Source organism: Cupressus sempervirens, chromosome 7 (assembly GCF_028749045.1).
Source record: "Cupressus sempervirens isolate cs-2001-9-10 chromosome 7, ASM2874904v1, whole genome shotgun sequence".
Lineage (NCBI taxonomy): Eukaryota > Viridiplantae > Streptophyta > Pinopsida > Cupressales > Cupressaceae > Cupressus > Cupressus sempervirens.
This window is the reverse complement of record NC_143124.1, coordinates 781,185,299-781,205,344: the sequence shown is the minus strand read 5'-3', so window position 1 is coordinate 781,205,344 and position 20,046 is coordinate 781,185,299. Positions and strand designations below refer to the sequence as shown.

Genomic DNA, 20,046 nt, shown 5'->3' with positions numbered 1-20,046 from the left:
TTTTACCTAGTAAGCGGCCTGCACAAGTTGATCCACTCAAGATGGGATTCTAGGAATCCGTCATGGGAGCCACAGTTGAGTGGAGAGCTCTACCCCTAGAGGTTAGGGATGTTTTCCCTCTTCCCTAGTATTATTCACAATGCAGGGATACTACTAGGTTCAGAGGAGACAGAGGCAATAGGCCACAACAGAACAATGATCTTAGTAGAAGTACTGGGAAGATTTCATTGGCTACTTATGATGGCACTAGTGATCCAAGTGCACGAAGTTGGGTACACAAGTTGGACAATTATTTATTCTTACGACCCATGCCTGAGAGAGAGGCTATACAGTTTGTCGTATTGCATTTAGATGGGGTTGCATATGACTGGTAGCACTATGGTTTGGCTACCCAGGATCACGCCTTGATTCATTCCTATGCTCACTCAGTGGCTAATTAACCAGTTTGACCGAAAGGGCACTAAACTCTACTATAGGTAGTTGGCGCATCTTAGACAGACTGGACATGTAGAGGCATATGTTAAAGAGTTCCAATGCATTATAGTTATGGTACTTGATATGCCCTAGAAGTGTAGTGTGATGCTATTCATTGAGGGATTGCACGACAAGCTTAAGGGATTGGTTTGCACTTTCCAGCCGGCCACTCTTAAGGATGCTATTGATGTGACATTAAGGTTGGACACCACTCCTACTTATCCATTGGATAAAAGGCCATTCAGAGATTCACGGCCTCCGCAGAAGGCCAACACCTCACAGCTAAGGGCTGGTCAGTCAGCTAGACCTCCTAGGATGGACCCAGAGACACGAAAGATTTGAGGAGGAAGAAACTATGGTTCTCATGCCCAAGCACTGTCGTATGGGGAAGGGCAAGGTTCATTTGATTGAGGTGACATCTAGGTATGGTGATGAGGAGATACCTGACAGTGACACTAAGTACAGTCCCAAGGAGACTCATCAGGAGGATATTGTGTTTAAAAATTTAAGACATCTTATATTCAGTGGTAATTGGGCTGCTTGCCAAGTGTTTGACAAAATGTCAAACCATTGAAATGTGAAAGATATTGATGCCTGATTTAGCTACAACTAGACAGGGTTACTACATCAAACTACTCGGACATAAGAATTGCTCTTTTGCACAAAATGGTCCAACCAAAATTTTCACTTGAGGATCAAACTACTCTGCTCATCTTGCCCACTTGGGCCAGCCTTAAATCCACTTGTTGGAAACTATACAGCAGGATATTTTCTAGGAGACAATTGATGAATGGGATTGCCGGCCTCAAACTCTTTGAGGCTGGTGCTAGCAGTGATGTCAGATGAAGATGGTACTGATGATGATAGTGTTGATGCAGGTGGAGCTAATGAACAGGGAGAGAAGCAGACTTTTCTCCAGATCATGTTTGTAGGGACTCAGTATCGTGTTTATTCTGAAAGAATCATTAATTTCATCCCACTATAATGTATATATAGGGTCTTCTCCCCTTTTCTTTGCCTCAATTATTTTGACCATGGCCCCATTTTCCCTTATTACTGTCAGTTTCAAATGTGTGACAATTTCTGATAAGGCCCTATATTTCATCAAATGGTGGAAAAAGCCAAACATTTTGCATGATGTCCTGACTTCATAGATAAAGCACTAAAAATTAGATGGCCTGAGGTGGATCCACCTTCATTCTATATGCCCTGAAGAAATTTATTATCAACTTAAGGCCTCCTTTGGCTTATACATGGAAATCTGAAAAGAAAAGTGACGGCGTAAAATAACCTTTCTTGAAGATCCTCAAGTGAGTCTTATCAGATTCATTCATCTGTCAAACAGTCTCTAAAAATGTAATACTGTATGGAATAGATTTTCATAGGACATGAGGTGCAAACCGAAGATTCTAATATTAGGTGTCTTTGTACAGAAATCAGTTTCTCAGGCACAAGGTTCTTATGCCTGAAAAAACTTTTTAACTTTCAGAAACAATCTCCAGTCCATAGGCTCACCTAGCTGATCCAACACTTTCCTGACAAAGTAGTCTTCAAAGATTGCATAATCTGTTGTACACAGTGTTTTAACTATATCCCATATGTAGGTTCATTCCTGGACTTGTACACTTTGAACTTCTCGTCTGGTTTAATCATAAGTTTTGGCTTCCAAATTTTAATAATAGAATGAACAATGAGATGCAACAAAAGAGTACGACTTGGAGTGCACCTTGTTGGCATTCTTCTTGATATCAACCAAGGACTTGTGATTTTTTTCTACAATATATCCAGCATAATTGAAGGGCTTGTTTTGTTCATAAAATTGCAAATCAACAACAACTAACAATTGGTTTGGAATCCATAGTTATCATCCATGTCTATAACTTAATACAGGAAAAAGTATGCTGGGCATATTTCTACTGATTCAATGTTAAAAGTTGCACAAACCAATGGTGAAAAGAGCAATAAAATGTGATACAAGCACCAAAAAGCTTATGGATTATCCAAATAATGTGGGACTCACAGACGAAAAAAGTATAAAATGACACATTGTGCATCTTGTCCCAAATGGCAAGTATATTCATAACCTGTGGATTCCCTTATGCAAGAACAAAAACACAGAATTTGCCATTGTCAGACTAAACACTGCCCCCAAATTACACAAAAACCAAACATTGATTTCCCAAAATAGAAGCTTAAGTGTGGATGTTTCATTTGTTCATTTCCTTGTACAAATAAACTTTTAGAGATCATTTAGTGGTCTTGTAAAGTGAAGCAACAGTCTTAGCAAGTTTTATAATATATATAGATAGACTGTGGAGCATTCTTATAAATTCTATAAAAGCTCCTGTGTTCTTGAAAACTTAAGCAACTGCTTGTTAAGCTTGCATGATGATGCTGGATATAAGGATTCACAGTTCTCGTTTAAATTTTCCTACACTAGGTTTTTCCAAGATAAATTCTTGTGTTGATTCTCTCTTTCCATACATTTCACAGTTTTTTACTTGCTCAATTTGAAATTTCATTTATTCTTTAAGTAAATTTTAATGCTTGCATCATAATTCCAAAATCAATTTAGTTCTTAAAATAATAATTTCTGAACAACGGTAATCTAATTCAATTAAGTCAAATTCATAACATGGTAAGATCTGCATTAGTAAATTAGTAGTGCTACCCAATAAATATTCAAGAGTTCTTGAACTTTTCAAAGATTTTATGTGATCAAGAAAATAATAAAAAGTAACAAAAGAAGAATTAATGCGAATGAAAAAACAATTCTTGATGATAAAACAAATGAGGGCGTGTTAATCATACCAGGAAAAAGACTATTCGCCCAGGAAGATATCCACTTATATTATTTACCTGCCACATGAATGATTTCTTTAATCAAATCAAAGAAAAAATGAAATAAATAATGAATCGTTTCAAATTCCATGGATGAACAACAACATTTGTGGGATTGGACATCTTCAAAGCAATCATACAAAACTAGAATACAAGATATTATATTCATATAATTACAAATTTCTTTTTCCATTAATTGAGGTTTCATTCCATCAGTTCTTTGCATGAATGTAGGTTATTGAATGAGAAGAACAAACTTAAAGGATGCCTTTGATTTAGCTTCCAATTTTGCTTATACCATCTAATAATCTACTTGAAACAGAGATATCCATAATGTAGCTATGATAAGTCATTTACCACTAGTCCCGTCACTTCAAACATCAATTCAAGGTAAGCTAACCATATGAGTAAAAGTATTCCCACCCATGATCATTTGCATATCTGGAATTTTAAAATTTAATAAAGGAAGACAAGTGTAAATTTTCCCAAGGTTTATAATTAGATAGCATCTCCAAACAAAATTCCCAACTCCAACACTATGATATTGCATATATACTTGAGAGATCAAAAATTGAGAACTTACATTATTATATGTTGTACAAATTAAACAATCTACATCCTAGGATCACACTTTCTTCCTATGACCTAATCTAGTTTAAATCTGATCATAAACTACAATTTAGCAATAATTACAACGGATGGCTGTAAATTATTTGATTACCATACTCAAATAGGTCAAATGCAACAAGATATAAAAATAGAATTAGATTATGATTGAAAATAAAAATGAGGTTTGGGATAGAAAAACATCTTTGGCGTAGAATTTGATGTTGGAAATGGTTTGGACAGAAGGTGAATGATTCCTAGATATATTTGCCTAATTCTAGCTTACCAAGACACTAGACCAAGTGGCAAATGCTCCTATAAGTAACCTGCGAATCTAAGCTCCCTTACAGGTCACTAGCACTGAAGTTGCATATTCTTGTCCTTCTTAGACAGCTCTAAAGGACACTAACATTGGGTATGAGAGCTCATCTTCTATAGACACCAGATTAGGATGCAAGCATTTGTGATGAATACTCCAGCAAATCTCCTACAAGTCAAGAGCAGAAACAACTTTGCAAACTCTCCCATAGGTAAATTTTAGAGTTCCAATGCTATTATCTGTTTGTGGTGGTGTATTGTCCTTTCTAGGATCCCATATACTTTTGTCCAAATTCACAAATCCAAATGAAACAAGGAACACAATATAGTCATATATATCTGCTCGTAAGTCTCTTTTGAAAGCCTGCTATAATTTACAGTCAGATCTGATTGAATAAAATCTCCTCCCATGTCAAATTTTAGAATCTGATTCTTTATTGCTCTAGATCTTCTAAACTCCTCATCGTATGATTCGACATAACATTTAATTTGTATACCTAGTATAGGTATGAGTCATTCTTCATTATCTGTTGCTCCTGATTTTCCTTTCTTTGCTCAATATTGGATACTAATATTCCAAAAATGCCTCCTCTGCTGAATAATAATAATAATAATATTGTTTCTATTGTTTTCCTCCTTGGTTGTCCTCTCCAAACTAGAAAAGTACAATACAATGCTTCCAAATGAGACAATTGTTAATTGAATACAAAAATAGAAACTAAATAACAAAACAAAACTCACTAAAGATGACCATAGAAATATTACACTATTATTTTAATACCCTCCCTTAATGGTCATTGTACTAACTACCCTACAAAAGACAATATGCAAGTCTTTTGGTCAGAAATGCATAGAAGGCTGCCCCCATCTCATTAGAATGCTCTGTGACATGAGCCTGTTGTGAAGACCCTCCCTGAATCTACAGAACTTTTGGAAATAACCAAGATAACTGAAAACCACCCAATCTGATGTGGAGGAAAATGGTATCGCTCCATACAGCCAGAGACATTGAGATGAAGCTGGAACATTGACTTTGACGAAATATTGACAAACTCTTGTGTGTAAATGGTTTCCTAGACCAACTACAAGAAACCAGGATTTTTGTTAAAAAATAGACAAAACCCTCAAATGATTTTTTTGAGGAAAAAATTAAAAAAAACCCTAAGACCAGTGTTGTCCCTAATATTTGATTCATTGAAGATTAGGGATAAACTAAAAAAAATTTAACACTTTAAGGCTCTAGAGACGTTTTGCAAGGTGTTTCTTCATCTCCTAGGAATCCATTAGCAAATCCAGTCCTTTGCCTCTAATTTTTCAAATTTCAGTGTCCAAAAAGTTGGATCTCTCTTCAAATTCAAGTTTCAGCAGTTGCATTGCAACTTTTCCTTCAATATCGAATCTTTAACCTTAATCACAAGTAATCATCATTACATTTACAATTGCAAGCTTGTATTAATTGCAATTGTATTAGCCTTCTCAAAAACCAAATTATGACTTAGTATTTTATGTTTTTGTTTTGTTTTAATGTTGAGTGGGTCTTTTTAAGTGAGCTTGGGTCTTATTTATGGCCCTTACAAGTAAATGTATGTTTTCTTTGTAACTTGTAAACTGGCTTCAAAAACCTGACATTACAACATGCAACGAAGGGTCCAACATCCAAAATTGCAACTTGCAATGTAGGATCCAAGACCCACAATTGCAACTTGAAATGTATGATCCAAGATCAAAGTTGCGACTTGCAATGTAGGATCCAAAACCCAAAATTACAACTTGAAATATACAATCCAAGACCCGAAACTACAACTTGCAATGAAAGATCCAAGATGCAAAATTACAACTTGCAATTGAGGGTCCAAAATCCAACATTACAACTTACAATATAGGGTCCACGATCTCGAGCCACAACTTGCAACGTGCGGTCTAAGATCTGAAATTACAACTTGCAATGTAGGATCTGAGACTCGAAATTGCAACTTACAATCTGTCTTCGCAACTTGTGAAATCGCAACTTGTAATCCCTTTTCCAAGACCTGAAATTGCAACTTGTACTTTGTCTTCGTAATAAATTTTAGAGCAGCTCACATCACTTGCAATTTTTATTTGCCTCCACAAACCATATGGAATAATACATATATAAAGGACTTCAAAGTCGTTATGCAGTTGTAACTAACTCCAAGATTAGTGAGTTGTTAAAAGTTAAAACAACTCGTAACCAAAACAATCATGAGCACTAGCAATAACCTTTATCTGCAGTAAGCCCAACTCTCATGATCTTGATTCAAAATGAAAGGCACCTTCCATCAGGCTTTCATGGTTTTCACACAGGCTTACCACAAACCTGGACATGAACAGGAACCCACTCATTTGTTCACCTCATTCGGTTTTCTAGAGCCTCCCACAAACACTTTCAAGATCCATGAACTGCATCACACCAATGCTATTGTTCATTATAATATTTTACACTAGGTGTTACATAAGAAAATAACCCACACATAGAAATCATTGATGACCATGACACTTGATCTCCAACAACAAAGAAAATTTCCTCTGTAGCTAGAGATGGAATATTGATGTTATATTCCACCCCATTATGTGAAATAAAATAGAAACACGCACATAGAAAATGAAATGCCACTAGAACTAATTAGCGGCCCCATCGTAGATGACTGACGCGAGGATGTTGATTGTCCTCCTTCCTCTATCACCTCATGCCTCTAATCTTGAATTTATCTAAAGCACATATTCTTCATTATTACACACGATATCTCTTCATCATTGGCATGCTTTTCCCAATCGATTTCTTCAACTAAGGAAGCATGATGATACAGTTTATCATTTAGTAAATCATGTGCCATCTTCTTGAAACTTAAAATTACATGTCCTATTTCATTAAAATAGAAGCATTTCATTTTTCCTTTTGAAGGAACATGCTTGGATTTTTTACTTTCGTTTCTTGCTTTGTTATGTACAAATAAGACCTCTTCATATTCTAAGTCTTCATAATGAACTAGAGTAGATATTACTCCTTCAAGGCTAATGGTTATGTTTCTTAATGTGAACCACAGCTATAGACTTATTTTTAGGCAAACTATTAAGAAGTATTTTTTTGGCACCGTCATCTTTTACTTTCTCATTAATCCAACCTAGCTGATTTAGCAGAGAGTGAAACTTGCAGATATGATCTGCCATTTTTTGTACCTTTTTCCCATTTTCAATTCATCGAATCTCTGCTTCAATGTAGCCATTGCATTTTCTGCTTCAAACCTGAAGAGCTTATTTAAAGACTGCCAAACCTCTTTAGCTGACTTCCCAAAATCTGCATGGTGCAAATATGCTTTGGATAGGCTGAGAACAATAGTCCCCAAAGCTTTATGATCTTCGATATTCCTGCAAGTTCATTTGCAGCAGTTGGTATAACTGAGTTTGTTTTGACGTCCTCCTGAAAATCCATTTCTATCAAGTATAGCTGCATCTTTATCTGCCATGTATGGAAGTCTACCGCTGAACTCCTAAATGAAACTTATTTAGGTGTTGGGTTCAACTGATAATGTACCTTGACTACAACACTTTGATCAATGCCAATTGATTTTATAGAACTTTTAGACTCTGAATTTAAATATGAAACACAAATCTCTATAAGAACTATTAAGACATTAAACCGGAATACAAATATATTTGATTCCATTTTCTTAATACATATAACCTATTATTAACACTAGTCCTTAAGAAAATGTAAAATACTTAACCAGGAGATTTTGAGCAAACTGCTGCAGCATAAATTTAATGTCACAGCAATACCAAATTGAACAAATTCTTCATAATGCTCGCAGGCCAAGAGACTGGTCAAAGTAAAGAATCTCTGATCAAAGATGACAAACCTGGTCAAAGCATATGGATCGAAGTACTGACAGCATACACCTTTAGTAATGCATAACCAGGTTTTACGAAACAGAACTATGAGCCTCAATAAATGTCAAATACCGATTCATCAATTTCTGGCAAATGAAAAAGCACAATCCAATCTGTCACTGGATAGAATATGGATGTATGAAGAGATTTCCAAGCAAATGGAATTGCCATGGGCACCCAATGAATTGGAGGATTGAAATCATCGACTCCCACATTCACCTTTAAAAAAAACCTGGATCATGCTTTATACGCTTGTAACAGCAGCACCAACTTTCTATAATGTTTATATGATCAACTTAAAGCTGACACCACATCCAACAACAGTGTCACACAAATACGATTTGATGAAGCCATGTAGAATCCTCTTATGCTTGCACAGAACTCAAATTACCACTTAGCTATTTACATGCTACAATATCCAAGGTGTTCAAAATGCAAATATTTCCTTCTTCACATGGGCATGAGAAACTAAACCTTTCTCTGATACCGTAACAAATTTCAGAGAGGCCCAAAATACTTGCAATTTTTAATCCACTCGACAAACCAAATGTTATAATACATATTGTAATGTACCCTTTTTGACAAGCACCAACTACTTATTTTATTTTAGCCTTTATTTTCCCCAAAGGCTAGAAAGGAAGAAATAAGGGGGAAAAGATATATTAAATTAATTACTTATAAGGTTACTAAACAATGAAATATTAAAAAGTAACTTTATATTTAATTGATTTAATATTAAAGTGACTAACATAATAAAATATCAGAATGTCACTTAAAAGAATAAAGTGTTGGATTCCTCTATAAGCTTCTTGGAGTTGCTTGTGAAATCTTTATAAGGAGCCTTTGGGGGGTCATTTTACACATCTTGAGTTGCATATTCATCTATTGTGCTGAGAGCCTTAGTGCTTGCATACTTGCCTGAGGGTTTGAAGACTCTAAGGTGCCAATTTTGGTTGTGAGATATCAACCCTAGTTGGGAAAGGAGAAATTGGTATTCAACCAATTCATTTGTGATTAATTGGGAGATAATATTCAGTGATTTTTGTTCAGCCTGTGCATCTAATTTTTGACATCAGTTGGCAAGGAGAAAGGTTTTAGTTTTCACAGCGGATCCAAAAAACAAAGTGAAAAAGCAGAGCCGAAAAAGCAGATCCGAAAAAGCAGTCCGAAAAAGCAAAGCGAAAAAGAAGATCCGAAAAAGCAGTCCGAAAAAGCAAATCCGGAAAAAGAAAAGCCAAAAAGCATGTCATCTCAGCTACTTATTCCAGGTTCTTTTGGTATTTACATTTGGCAATTGTAGATGGATACATTTGACAAGTAATATATGTCTTTTTGTCTCAGTTACCAGATTCTGCTATTTAGGCCCAGGTCCTGGTACTGGTACAGTTTTGGTACTGGTTCCTTTAGGGTACTTCATGGGTTCTTTGTGGGTCCTTCTGTGAAGGACACACATCGAACATGGGCACATAGGAAGTACCCCAAGGCAACTAGTCAATCTATGTATGTATTTCTGATTTTTTTATCAACATGCTCTTTGTATCAGCATTAGATAGTGTCTTGCAACAGCTTGGTAATATTATTCAAGTCAAAATTGGACTATGTAATGCACTTAGTTTATGACAAAAGTTAAACAGCAGTCTACTTTAATTTATTTGAAGATCAGAGACTCGTTTTTTTAATTTGTAGATCTAAGTACATTACTATTGATAGATTTGTAAAAGCCAGGCCATAGCTATGTTTGTTAATCATTATCGTGTTGATGCCAATTTGTAATTCATGTAATTTGAAACAATATCAGTAATGCAATTAATTTATTTATAATCTTATTGGCCATTATGGATTTATGAGTGTCACTCTTCTTTTTATATTTTTCAAGTCAAATTTTTAACATACATACATACATATACGAACCAAACCCAAATCTGCAAGGGGACAAGAATTGCCATACCCATGAAGCAGAACCCCATATCTGTACCAGAACCAGAACCTGAATCGGCAACTTAGCTTTTTGTTACCAAAGTATTCAGTCATTGTAAACATTGAAGTATTGAAGGGAAATCAACTTAATTCAGCTGTTCAGTTTGTATGCCAAATGTTTGTAAAAACATCTCATTGCATAGTCATTCATAGGATGCATGCCAAGTGTTTGTGAAAATACCTCTTGGCTGTAGGTGTGCATTTTACATCAGAATTTCATGTACTTGCGTTTGGAAAATAATAAAAAGAGGTTGCATATCACTTTGATTTCCAATTAGTTATTTTGCAATCATTTGTATTCATCAATATCATTGGCATTCAAAAATCATAGCAAAACAACAAACATCAGTAAACTGAGGCTGTAAGGGAATTGTTTGACAAAATTCGTAAGGCAGAAAAACAGGGATAAAACTTCAAAAATTATCAAGGCACTTTACACATATATAGAGGAATTCAAAATCCTAATTTCGTTTTAACTAATTCAAGATTATTGAGTTGTTAAAAGTTAAAGTAACGCGTAACCAAAACAATCATGAGCACTAACAATAGATTTCCAACACTTTCAACTCCTCAAATTGCAACTCATAATCTATCCTCCAAGATCCAAAATTTCAGCTTGCAATGTCAACTCCATGACCCAAGTACAAATGCAAGTTTGCGTATTTCCCTTCTATATACAATATTGCGATTTTGTTTTCACCAATAACAAGTAAAAGCTCATATCATCCACACTTGCAATCCAACCTCTGAGATCTGAAAATTAACATTTGCATCTTTTTGTCCCATCCTCTTTAATCTTGTTTTCACAATAGCCTACCAATTCAAGAAACCAAGGCATGGGCCTTATTTTGTAAGAAGACTCTGAAATGGCCAACCCCGGATGTGGAAATTGGCTAAATGTGATTTCTGCAGCTATTCTGACTTATTTTTGGGTTTTTGATTGTAAATGGTAATTGCGTAAAATAAAATACTTTAGGTCATTGTTAGAAAATGTCATGTATCAAGGATGGGGACGGTTGGCTCTCATAACCAACCCAAGCTCTATATGTAGGGATCTTGGAGAATGGGAAAGGATATGGTAGTTCTAGACACATTGGTATTGGTAATGTAAACTCTTTGGTACAATCAATTAAGACATATTTTGCTATTTGTGTATTGTTCCATTTAGTAGTATGAATGTTGTGATAATATTGTAAACTAAAATTTGGTACACAAGTTCCGTACTAGGAAGTAAATTCTGCCATAATGATTGAAACGTCTCTAGCGATATTGCCTAAGTACGAACCCCAGGTCTGAGAAGATGAGGGGAAATCGAAGCATAATGGGTTGACCCTTTGACCAGCAAACCGTAATAACTAATAGTGACATTGAGGAGGAGGGAGTTATGAAGGAGGATCAATTGACATAGAATCTTGTGCACACGTGGAACATAATGTTAGACGAGTACGTCTGCTAGGAGGTAGAGTAGAGGGTTCTCTTCACTAGCACAGTACGGGCCAAACTCATAGTAAACAAGGTTGTGTACAATCTCCTTAGGAGTCTTCCAAGACTGCTTGCACGAAGGTTGGTAGAAGTTGAGGAGCAAAGAGAAGCTATCCAAAGGGAATGAAGAAGGCAACTGTAAGAATTTGCCTTAGGGAAAAATTCACCCAGGAACTAAGAACTCAAACACAAGCACAACTGTAGACTAGAAAGAAAGAGTAAGATCAGAATGTCGATATATTCATTCAATATGCGTTATAAGAGTACACTAGGAGTGCCTGTATATAAAGGCCTTTGAGATATATCTAGAATGCCTCGGAATCAGCTACATGATAAGTCATACAACCAGGCACATGTCCACCAGATATGGGTTATCCTCCATTAAGCACAGAAGTAAGTGCGATGATGTGAGGATAAGTCTACAAAGGTGTAACACATAAATCAGTGTTATAGACACCATGTGCTAAAATAGAGTTGCGTACTTTTGTGTTGTCAACATGACAACTCAAAATGGTGCGCAAACTCCTAAGTGTCTCACAAAATAAAATAATAAAATAATGCATTAACCTAAGTAAATAAGTGTAAATAGTAAATAAGTATTTACACCAACACCCCCCCTTAAGTGCAACTTAGGGGAATGCTCTTAAGCTTACGAAAACTAGGATGAAATGCAAGATGGGTCCTGGCTACTAGGCCATGTTAGGTACCCATGTACATAATGAAAATGCAATCTCTCATAAAGCAGCAAAAGAAGGAAAACCTCATGGGAGAAACCCTCCTCCAGAAAGAAAGATGAAAAGGGATGCATGGATGGATGGAGTAATCAAGACCCCCCCATCACGACATACATCCAGCATATACAAAAGTGAAGAAGGAGAGAGACAAAACCTCATAAGAGGAAAAAGTCCCCCCCCATAAGAAAGAAGAGGAAGAGAGACAAGGTAGTCCCCCCCCCCCCCCCCCAAATGAAGAATGCCTATCAGTGAAAGCTACTCCGAGGAAGAAGCTGGTCCAAGAGTACAAGATGATGTTCCTCCCCTTTGGAAGAGACAATGGCAAAGGTACAATCCTAAAGATTTGTGCTGGTCCTAAAACCTACTCAAGTATCCCTGTGCTCATGTTCATGCCCGCCCCTTCCAACTGTGCTGAAAAGAATGAATGCAAATCTGGCAAGGATGTCTGTTGAACCTGTTGCAATGAACCATCTATCTCCTCAACTGATAAAGAGACCTCCGACAACTGTTGTTCATAAGGATCCACAATCACGCCGACCTGTGAAGATTGATCATGTAGAGAATGGACATGAGGGTCAGAGTGAGCCCTCGCAACAACTGTAAAACGATCATCGTCATCAATGAGAAGATGTAAATCATCAAGGTTGTCTCCCAAATCTGTAGTTTGTGACTCCACGAACAAACCTGCAATGTCTGTCATGTAGTCATCAACTGAAGCTGGAGCTAGAAGACAAGATGTACCATGTTGTCCTGGACCTTTCACTGTGGCAATATAAGCATGTGGACTATACTGATGACGTGACCTCTCACTGCAACTGTCAATAGAACCCCATGTGTCTGAATCAATTGAAGCTCTATCACTGGTGTCACTATTAGTTTCCACAGTGTATGAAGTGCGAAGAGTAGAGGATAAGCTGCATGAACTTTCCTCAAAATGTACATCCTTCTCCACAAAAATCTCATGAGTCTCTAGATCCATAAGTCTGTAAGCCTTCACATTGTCTTCATATCCGATGAAAGTAGAAGGCCTAGGTGTTGATGCCTTGCAACCCCTGGAAGATAGGTTTGCCCATGCTGGACAACCGAAGACTTTGAAGTGACTCATAACTGGTTTTCTGCTGCACCATGCCTCAAAAGGAGTCTTCTCATCTAAGGCATTATGAGGAGACCTGTTAAGTATGTGAGTAGCACTGCTAATGGCTTCAACTTCAAGTGTTGGATCAAGAGACTTGACTTTTATCATGCAATTTTCCATGGATTTGAGAGTCCTAATCCTCAATGTTGCAACATTTGTCTTATGCTGATTGAATGCTGATGGATTTTGAAGATCAATCCCCTCATGTCTGCAAAAGTCTCTAATTCTTCTGTCCACATATCTGTTCTCATTGTCCACCCGTAGCACCTTGATGGCTTTCCTTGATTTGTGTTCAACATGAGTCTTAAAGGCTTGAAGCTTATGAACCACTTCATTCTTGTGATGAAAGAAGTAGACCCAAGTGAATCTTGAAAATTCATCAACGAATGTAAGAATGTAGCGGCCTTGGTTGACTGAAGTCACTGCAAAAGAACCTGCTAAAACCATGTGAACCAACTGGAGAACAACTGGTGCTCTAGAAGACTTCCCTTTATCATACTTCTCCTTGAGATGCATATCCACTAAACATGATGAACACTTACCCTTAGAAAAGTTGATGTTAGGTAGACCTTTGACCATGTGTTTGAAGCAAAGTTGTTGAAGATAGCGGAAGGTAATATGACCAAACCGCTCATGCAATAAAGTGGTTTGTGAATGTGAGTGGGTTAACAAGGCTTGAGAAGGCGACTTAGGCAAAAAGTGGGAGAAGGAATAAAGCCTCTTGTCATCATTGACTTTCCCTACTGCAACCAATGAATCATCTCTTAGAGTGTGCACCATCACTGAATCTGGAAGGAACTCAACTTTGTGACCATCTCCAAGGTGAGTGATTTGGTAAACTGATAGGAGATTGGAGCCAAGGTTTGGAACGTAGAGAACATCTTTGAATTCCCCATTTTCCATTTCCACATGTCCTTTTCCTTCAACTTCCATCTTGGTATCATCTCCCACGAAGATGTGTGGTACCTTTGACTGCTTCAATGAAGAAAAGTCTCCCTTTGAAGAACCCATATGGTAGGAGGCACCAGCGTCAAGTATCCATTCCGTTGAAGATCTTGAATTTGCCATAAGTGCTTGCCCTTTTCCCTACGAAGAGGTTGGAGTTTATTCCTTGGAAGTACCTGGCACTTGAATCTTGTTCTTCCTAAGTAGGTTTTCCAACTCATCGATTCTTTTAGTCTTGCAATGATGCTTGTCATGATTTGGCTTTTTGCAATATGCACAAAAAAGTCTGTCCTTTTCATTACTTCCCTTCTTGTTGGAAGAAGAATTGCCTTGTTCTGAGGAGGATTGTTGTATCTCAAATTGTGATTTCTACTTCCACTGCTTCTTCTTCTTGTTGCTTTTCCCTCCTTGACTTGATTGGTGCTCATCACTAGCCACCAAGGCTTTGGTCTTTGATGACTTGAGTAGTCCTAAATCCATCAAGTGAGATTGTTCAACAATCAACATGTCTGCAAATGCATCAAATGTAGGCTTCTAGTAAGCAGTTCCCATGGTCAACCTGTGAGTATTAAAACTCGAAACAAAGGAAGCATACTTTGAAGGTAGCCTCTTCAGGATGTGATGAATCAACTTTTTATCCTTCATGGGATTTCCACAATCTTTAAGAAGTGCCCTATACTCATTGGCTTTGTTGATGTAATCCTGAATTGTGTCAAAGTTCTTCGGATCCAAGAGAAGTAGATCGTCCTCAATCTGAAATCCCTTTTCTTCATCCACCTTACCATACAATGATTCAAGTTTGTACGATGCAAGTTTGGATTCTGTACAATTGGCAATGTGAAAGAAGAGATCCCTATGTTCACAACTCCTAATAATTCCTAAAGCTTGTTGGTCTTGTTTTTTCCATTCAATGAGTTCTTTAGCATCAGTAGGTTTGGTAATTGTACCATCAACATAAAGACTGTAACCTTTTTCCATTAATCTACTCCATGCAATATCTTTCCATGTAGAATAATTGTGTGAAGTTAGAGGTGGACATTTAAATGAACCCATGATGCAGAAAATGAAAAAAGCACAAAAAAGAGACACAAGAACACAATACACCCCTCCACCTTTTCACTAAATCAAAAGACCCCACCAAAAAAGATGCTTTTGGCACTTTATAAGTAGTGTGTGTACAATGGGCCACTTGTCATAAATGAACAAAGTGGACTTTTTGATTTTGCTTTTACAACTGCCTTTTGAGGCCCAAATCTGTCACTAAGCACTGTAGCTTAGATGTACAACAATTTTGAAAAGTAATCAAAGTTTTACAATGCAAAAAAAGCCCTAGTTCTGAAAGTGAGAATTTTTTCCACACAACCTTAGAATCTGACTACAGATCTAAAAAGTAGACGAAAAATAACACACTTTTAAAAAAAATGGAACTCAAAAAAGTGACTAGACGTGCTCGTACGGAGCGTTTGAAGTTGCAAAATGCAGGATTATACAGGTACAGTCGTCAAAAAATGCAATTTTTGAAAAATCCTTGCACCAAAACTAGAAAAGAACACCACCATTGAAAAGTTCAATAAATTCTAACCAATTTTTTAAAAAATCACACCTGAATTGGAGTCTAGATGTCCAAGTTATGGAAAAGTTACCACAGACGAACACATTAAAGTTTTCTTTGCAGCCACTCATATCCTAGGGGTTGGACATGAAGATGTTGCTATAAGGTTGTTTGTAGAGACCCTTACGGATAGTGCAGTAGACTGGTTTTATCATCTAGCTGATGGCTCAATAACCGATTGGGATACATTCAGAATGGCTTTTGAGACAAGATTCAGGACTGCGGAAGACAAACATGCCCTACTAACACAGTTGACTTCAATTAAGAAGCAACCCACTATGAGTATGAGAGATTTTGTTGCCAAGTTCAATAAGATTATCAGCAGAATTCCAACCGCCGATAGACCCACACCTGGTAATTTGAAAACTTTCTTTATTAGTGTGATGCCTCTAGAAGTCAATTATGATTTAAGGAGAGCACATCCCACGGATCTAGCTAATGCACAAAAGAAAGCAATCGAATGTGAGAATGATTTGATTTATGTGGGAAAATGGAGGCGAGAACTTCAAACTAAAGGAAGTTCCAGTAATACCACATCGTCTGAGGAGATGATTCAGAAATTGTCAAATGAGCTGGTAACAGTAAAGAAGCAGTTACCCAGATTCAATAATTCCTATTAGTGGAATTATCAAAACTCACCAGGAAGGAACAACAAAGGTAGATTCTTGTAGCTCACAGGTCCACAACCCAGGTTGAAAATTGAAGCAGCACCAAAGAAGGGAAATATGTGCGTCTTTCACTTGACCACAAATCATGATAGCAAGAGTTGCCCGGAGACTGCCCGTATGATGCAGTTGTTGTCTACTAATGAATTAAACACTACGACTCCTTGTTCAGAGCCCGATTCCTATTCAAATGGTGACTCTAGAAATTTATTCTTAGAATACGAATCAGATTCTAAATCAAAAGGTGAATGTTATGCAACCATAGATGGAATTTTATACATAGTGCTTACTCAGGACCAAAGGTTGAAGAATCAATCCTCTAGTCACGATCACAAAAATGACTCCATTCCTTCGACGAGTAATGTACATACTGATCAAGGAGCATATACTTTACAAATGGTTAAGGACAAAACACCCTTTGATTTCATTCAATTCTGTGAAGAATCAAAAATTCAAATTTCCCCTATAGATTATTTGAAGTCACACCCTTCTGAGCTAAAAAGACTAGTAGGCCGGTGTAAAGGAAACACATCAGATTTGAATCATAGTGTGACTGTGGAAAAAGAAGATGAAACCTTGACATCTAGTTTGTTTAATCAAGAAGATTCTACAGTCTTAGCAACATCTCCAGGGAAAAAGCTTGACCCTTTTTATATCTCATTGTATATCGATGGATGTAAACTTAGTAATTGTATAATAGATTTGGGTGCATCAGATAATGTTATGCCTTATTCTGTAGCCAAGGCCTTGGGTCTCAACCTTTCTAAAGTGCATGGGAGATGTTATTCTATGGATGCTAAACAAGTTCCCTTGCTCGAACAGATTAAAGATGCTCAAGTGACCTTAGCTTCACATCCAGAAAAGAAACTCTTATTGACCATTCTAGTAGCTGATATTCCAACAAGTTATGGAATTCTTTTAAGTAGGAGTTTTTGTCGAGACTTAGGAGGGGAAATAAAGCTAGACTGGTCTCAGGCAGTGATACCTATCGGGAATAAGAAAGTCAAATTAGAACCTGAAGAAAAGGAAAAGTTTACAGTCTTGAAATCAGATGATCCTAAAGCTTAGAGTCTATATCAAGAGTTGGAATTCGGCAACTACATGTTGTTTACTGAAGAGGCCTCGGGTGAATAGAGAGATGAAAGTCAAAGTGAGAAAGTTTCTAATGAAAATAAAGATGCATCAGACATATGGACACTTGAATTTGATGGAAGTTGTGCCTCTTCAGAATTTGGAGCAAGTGTGGTATTGATATCCCCGAAAGGAGAACCTGAACCGATGGCTTTCAAATTAGAATTTGGGAATACAAATAACACTGCAGAATATGAGGCCTTATTACTGGGAATAATAACAGCAAAAGAAAGAGGGATAAAGATCCTAAAAGCTCAAGGTGATGCAGAGCTTATTGTGAAACCAGAGTAAAAGGACAATATTCTGTAAAAAATCACAAGTTGAAGAATTACAGAAACAGAGTTTGGGAAGAGATAGAAGGCCTACATGCCTTCTCTTTTGAAGCAGTTCCGAGGAAGATGAACACTAAGGCTGATTCCCTTGCAGTCTCTGCCTCCCTATTACTTCCTCAACCAAACTTCAAAGACAAAAAGTATCAGATCGAAATTGTGTGTCGATCCACTATTCTAGACAACGTGGAATCCTGGCAAGTCTTCAATGATGATAAGAGTTTGCAAATGTTCCTGGAAAATGATAAGTCTAGCTTTGAACATGAATCGAGTGGAAGTGATCATGAAAACTCTGATGTAAATAAGAAACAGAATCAAAATGGAGTTCAATTGAAAGGTAATATTATTCCCCCGTATTTTGTAGCTTTGGAAAAACTGTTTAATAGACATGATGCTTACATAAAGCAAAAGAGAGCAGAAAAGGAGCCTATTATGGGTGAATATGAGGGAGTAAAAATTGGAGATATTCATAATCCCAAAATGATTAATATTGGAAAATGTTGTTCGCCTGAAGAGAAAGAAGCCACCAAAAATTTATTCATAGAATATAGAGATGTTTTTGCCTGGAGTTATGAAGATTTGAAAAGCTATAGAGATGGGAAGGTAAAACATCAAATTACACTTAAGCCCGATGCAAACCCTTTTCGGCAAAAACAAAGAAATTACAATCCTAAAGTCACGGATGCCATTTTCTGGGAGGTAGATAAAATGCTAAAGGTGAGGATCATCTATCCCATTCATTATTCCACCTGGATAGCTAATATAGTACCCGACAGAAAGAAGAATGGAGAGATAAGAATCTGTGTTGATTTCTACAACCTAAACCAAGCATCTCTAAAAGATAACTTCACTCTTCCTAATATGGATTACTTACTACAAACGATGGCGAGATCTAAAATGATGTCTATGCTCGATGGGTTCTCAGGTTACAACCAGGTCGAAGTAGAAGAGAAGGATTAGCATAAGACGGCATTCACCACTCCTTGGGGTACATTTGCATATTGCAAAATGCCCTTTGGGCTTATCAATGCTGGTGCTACGTTCCAAAGATGTATGAGCAAGACATTCACTGATCTGAAGGACTGAATCATAGTTATATACTTGGATGACCTCACCGTATTCTCGAAAAAGAGGAAAGATCATATGGAAGATTTGAGAAAAGTTTTACAAAGATGCCAAGAGCATGGGATCTTTCTCAATCCCAACAAATTGGTTTTCTATGTGACAGAAGGAAAACTCCTAGGTCATATAGTGTCCCTGGAAGGCATTAGAATTCACCCTAAACAGGTGGAAGCCATTCAAAGATTAAGCTTGCCTTCAAATAAAATAGGAGTTAAATCTTTCTTCGAGCAAGTGAATTTCCTCAGAAGGTTTGTGCCTGATTTCACGGAAACCACTAAGCATATAATAGATATGATGAAAGGGAATTCAAATTTCAAATGGAATGAGGCAGGAAGGCGGGCTTTTCAGGATATAAAGACTGCTATTGCTAATGCCCCACTTTTATGTCATCCAAATTATAAGCGGGATTTTATCATTTATTGTTACACTTTTGAACATACTCTATCGACGATACTTATGCAAGAAAATGATGAAGGGGTACAAGTCCCAATAGCTTTCATGAGCATACCTTTGAAGAATCATGAACTGAAATAGTCGCAAATTGAAAAGCACGCTTTTGTTGTAGTTAAGGCCCTCAAAAAATTTCGATTCTATATCCTGCATTCACATTCTGTAGTCTTTGTCCCAGATGTAGCAGTAAAGAGTGTGTTGACACAGTAGGATGTAGGTTGTAATGTCAGAGGAGCATAGGTAGCAAAAATATAGGAGTATGATATGAAAATCAAGCCTACCAAGCTAATAAGGGGAAATGCTCTATGCAAGGCGA

General features: G+C 37.0%; 1 protein-coding gene across 4 annotated transcripts in view; it reads right to left on the bottom strand.

Moving 5' to 3' along the window:
• LOC149549661 (6-phosphofructo-2-kinase/fructose-2,6-bisphosphatase-like) overlaps positions 1 to 20,046 on the bottom strand; it is a 229,924-nt gene that overhangs the window by 72,573 nt on the left and 137,305 nt on the right. For all 4 annotated transcript variants that reach the window (XR_016354132.1, XR_016354133.1, XM_089792961.1 and 1 more), the window contains exon 15: positions 3,286 to 3,333. Coding sequence is in view for 2 of the 4 variants with exons in the window: in XM_089792961.1 (XP_089649087.1) it covers positions 3,286 to 3,333 (48 nt within the window). In the remaining 2 variants the exon portion in view is untranslated. The remainder of the gene's footprint in view (positions 1 to 3,285; positions 3,334 to 20,046) is intronic.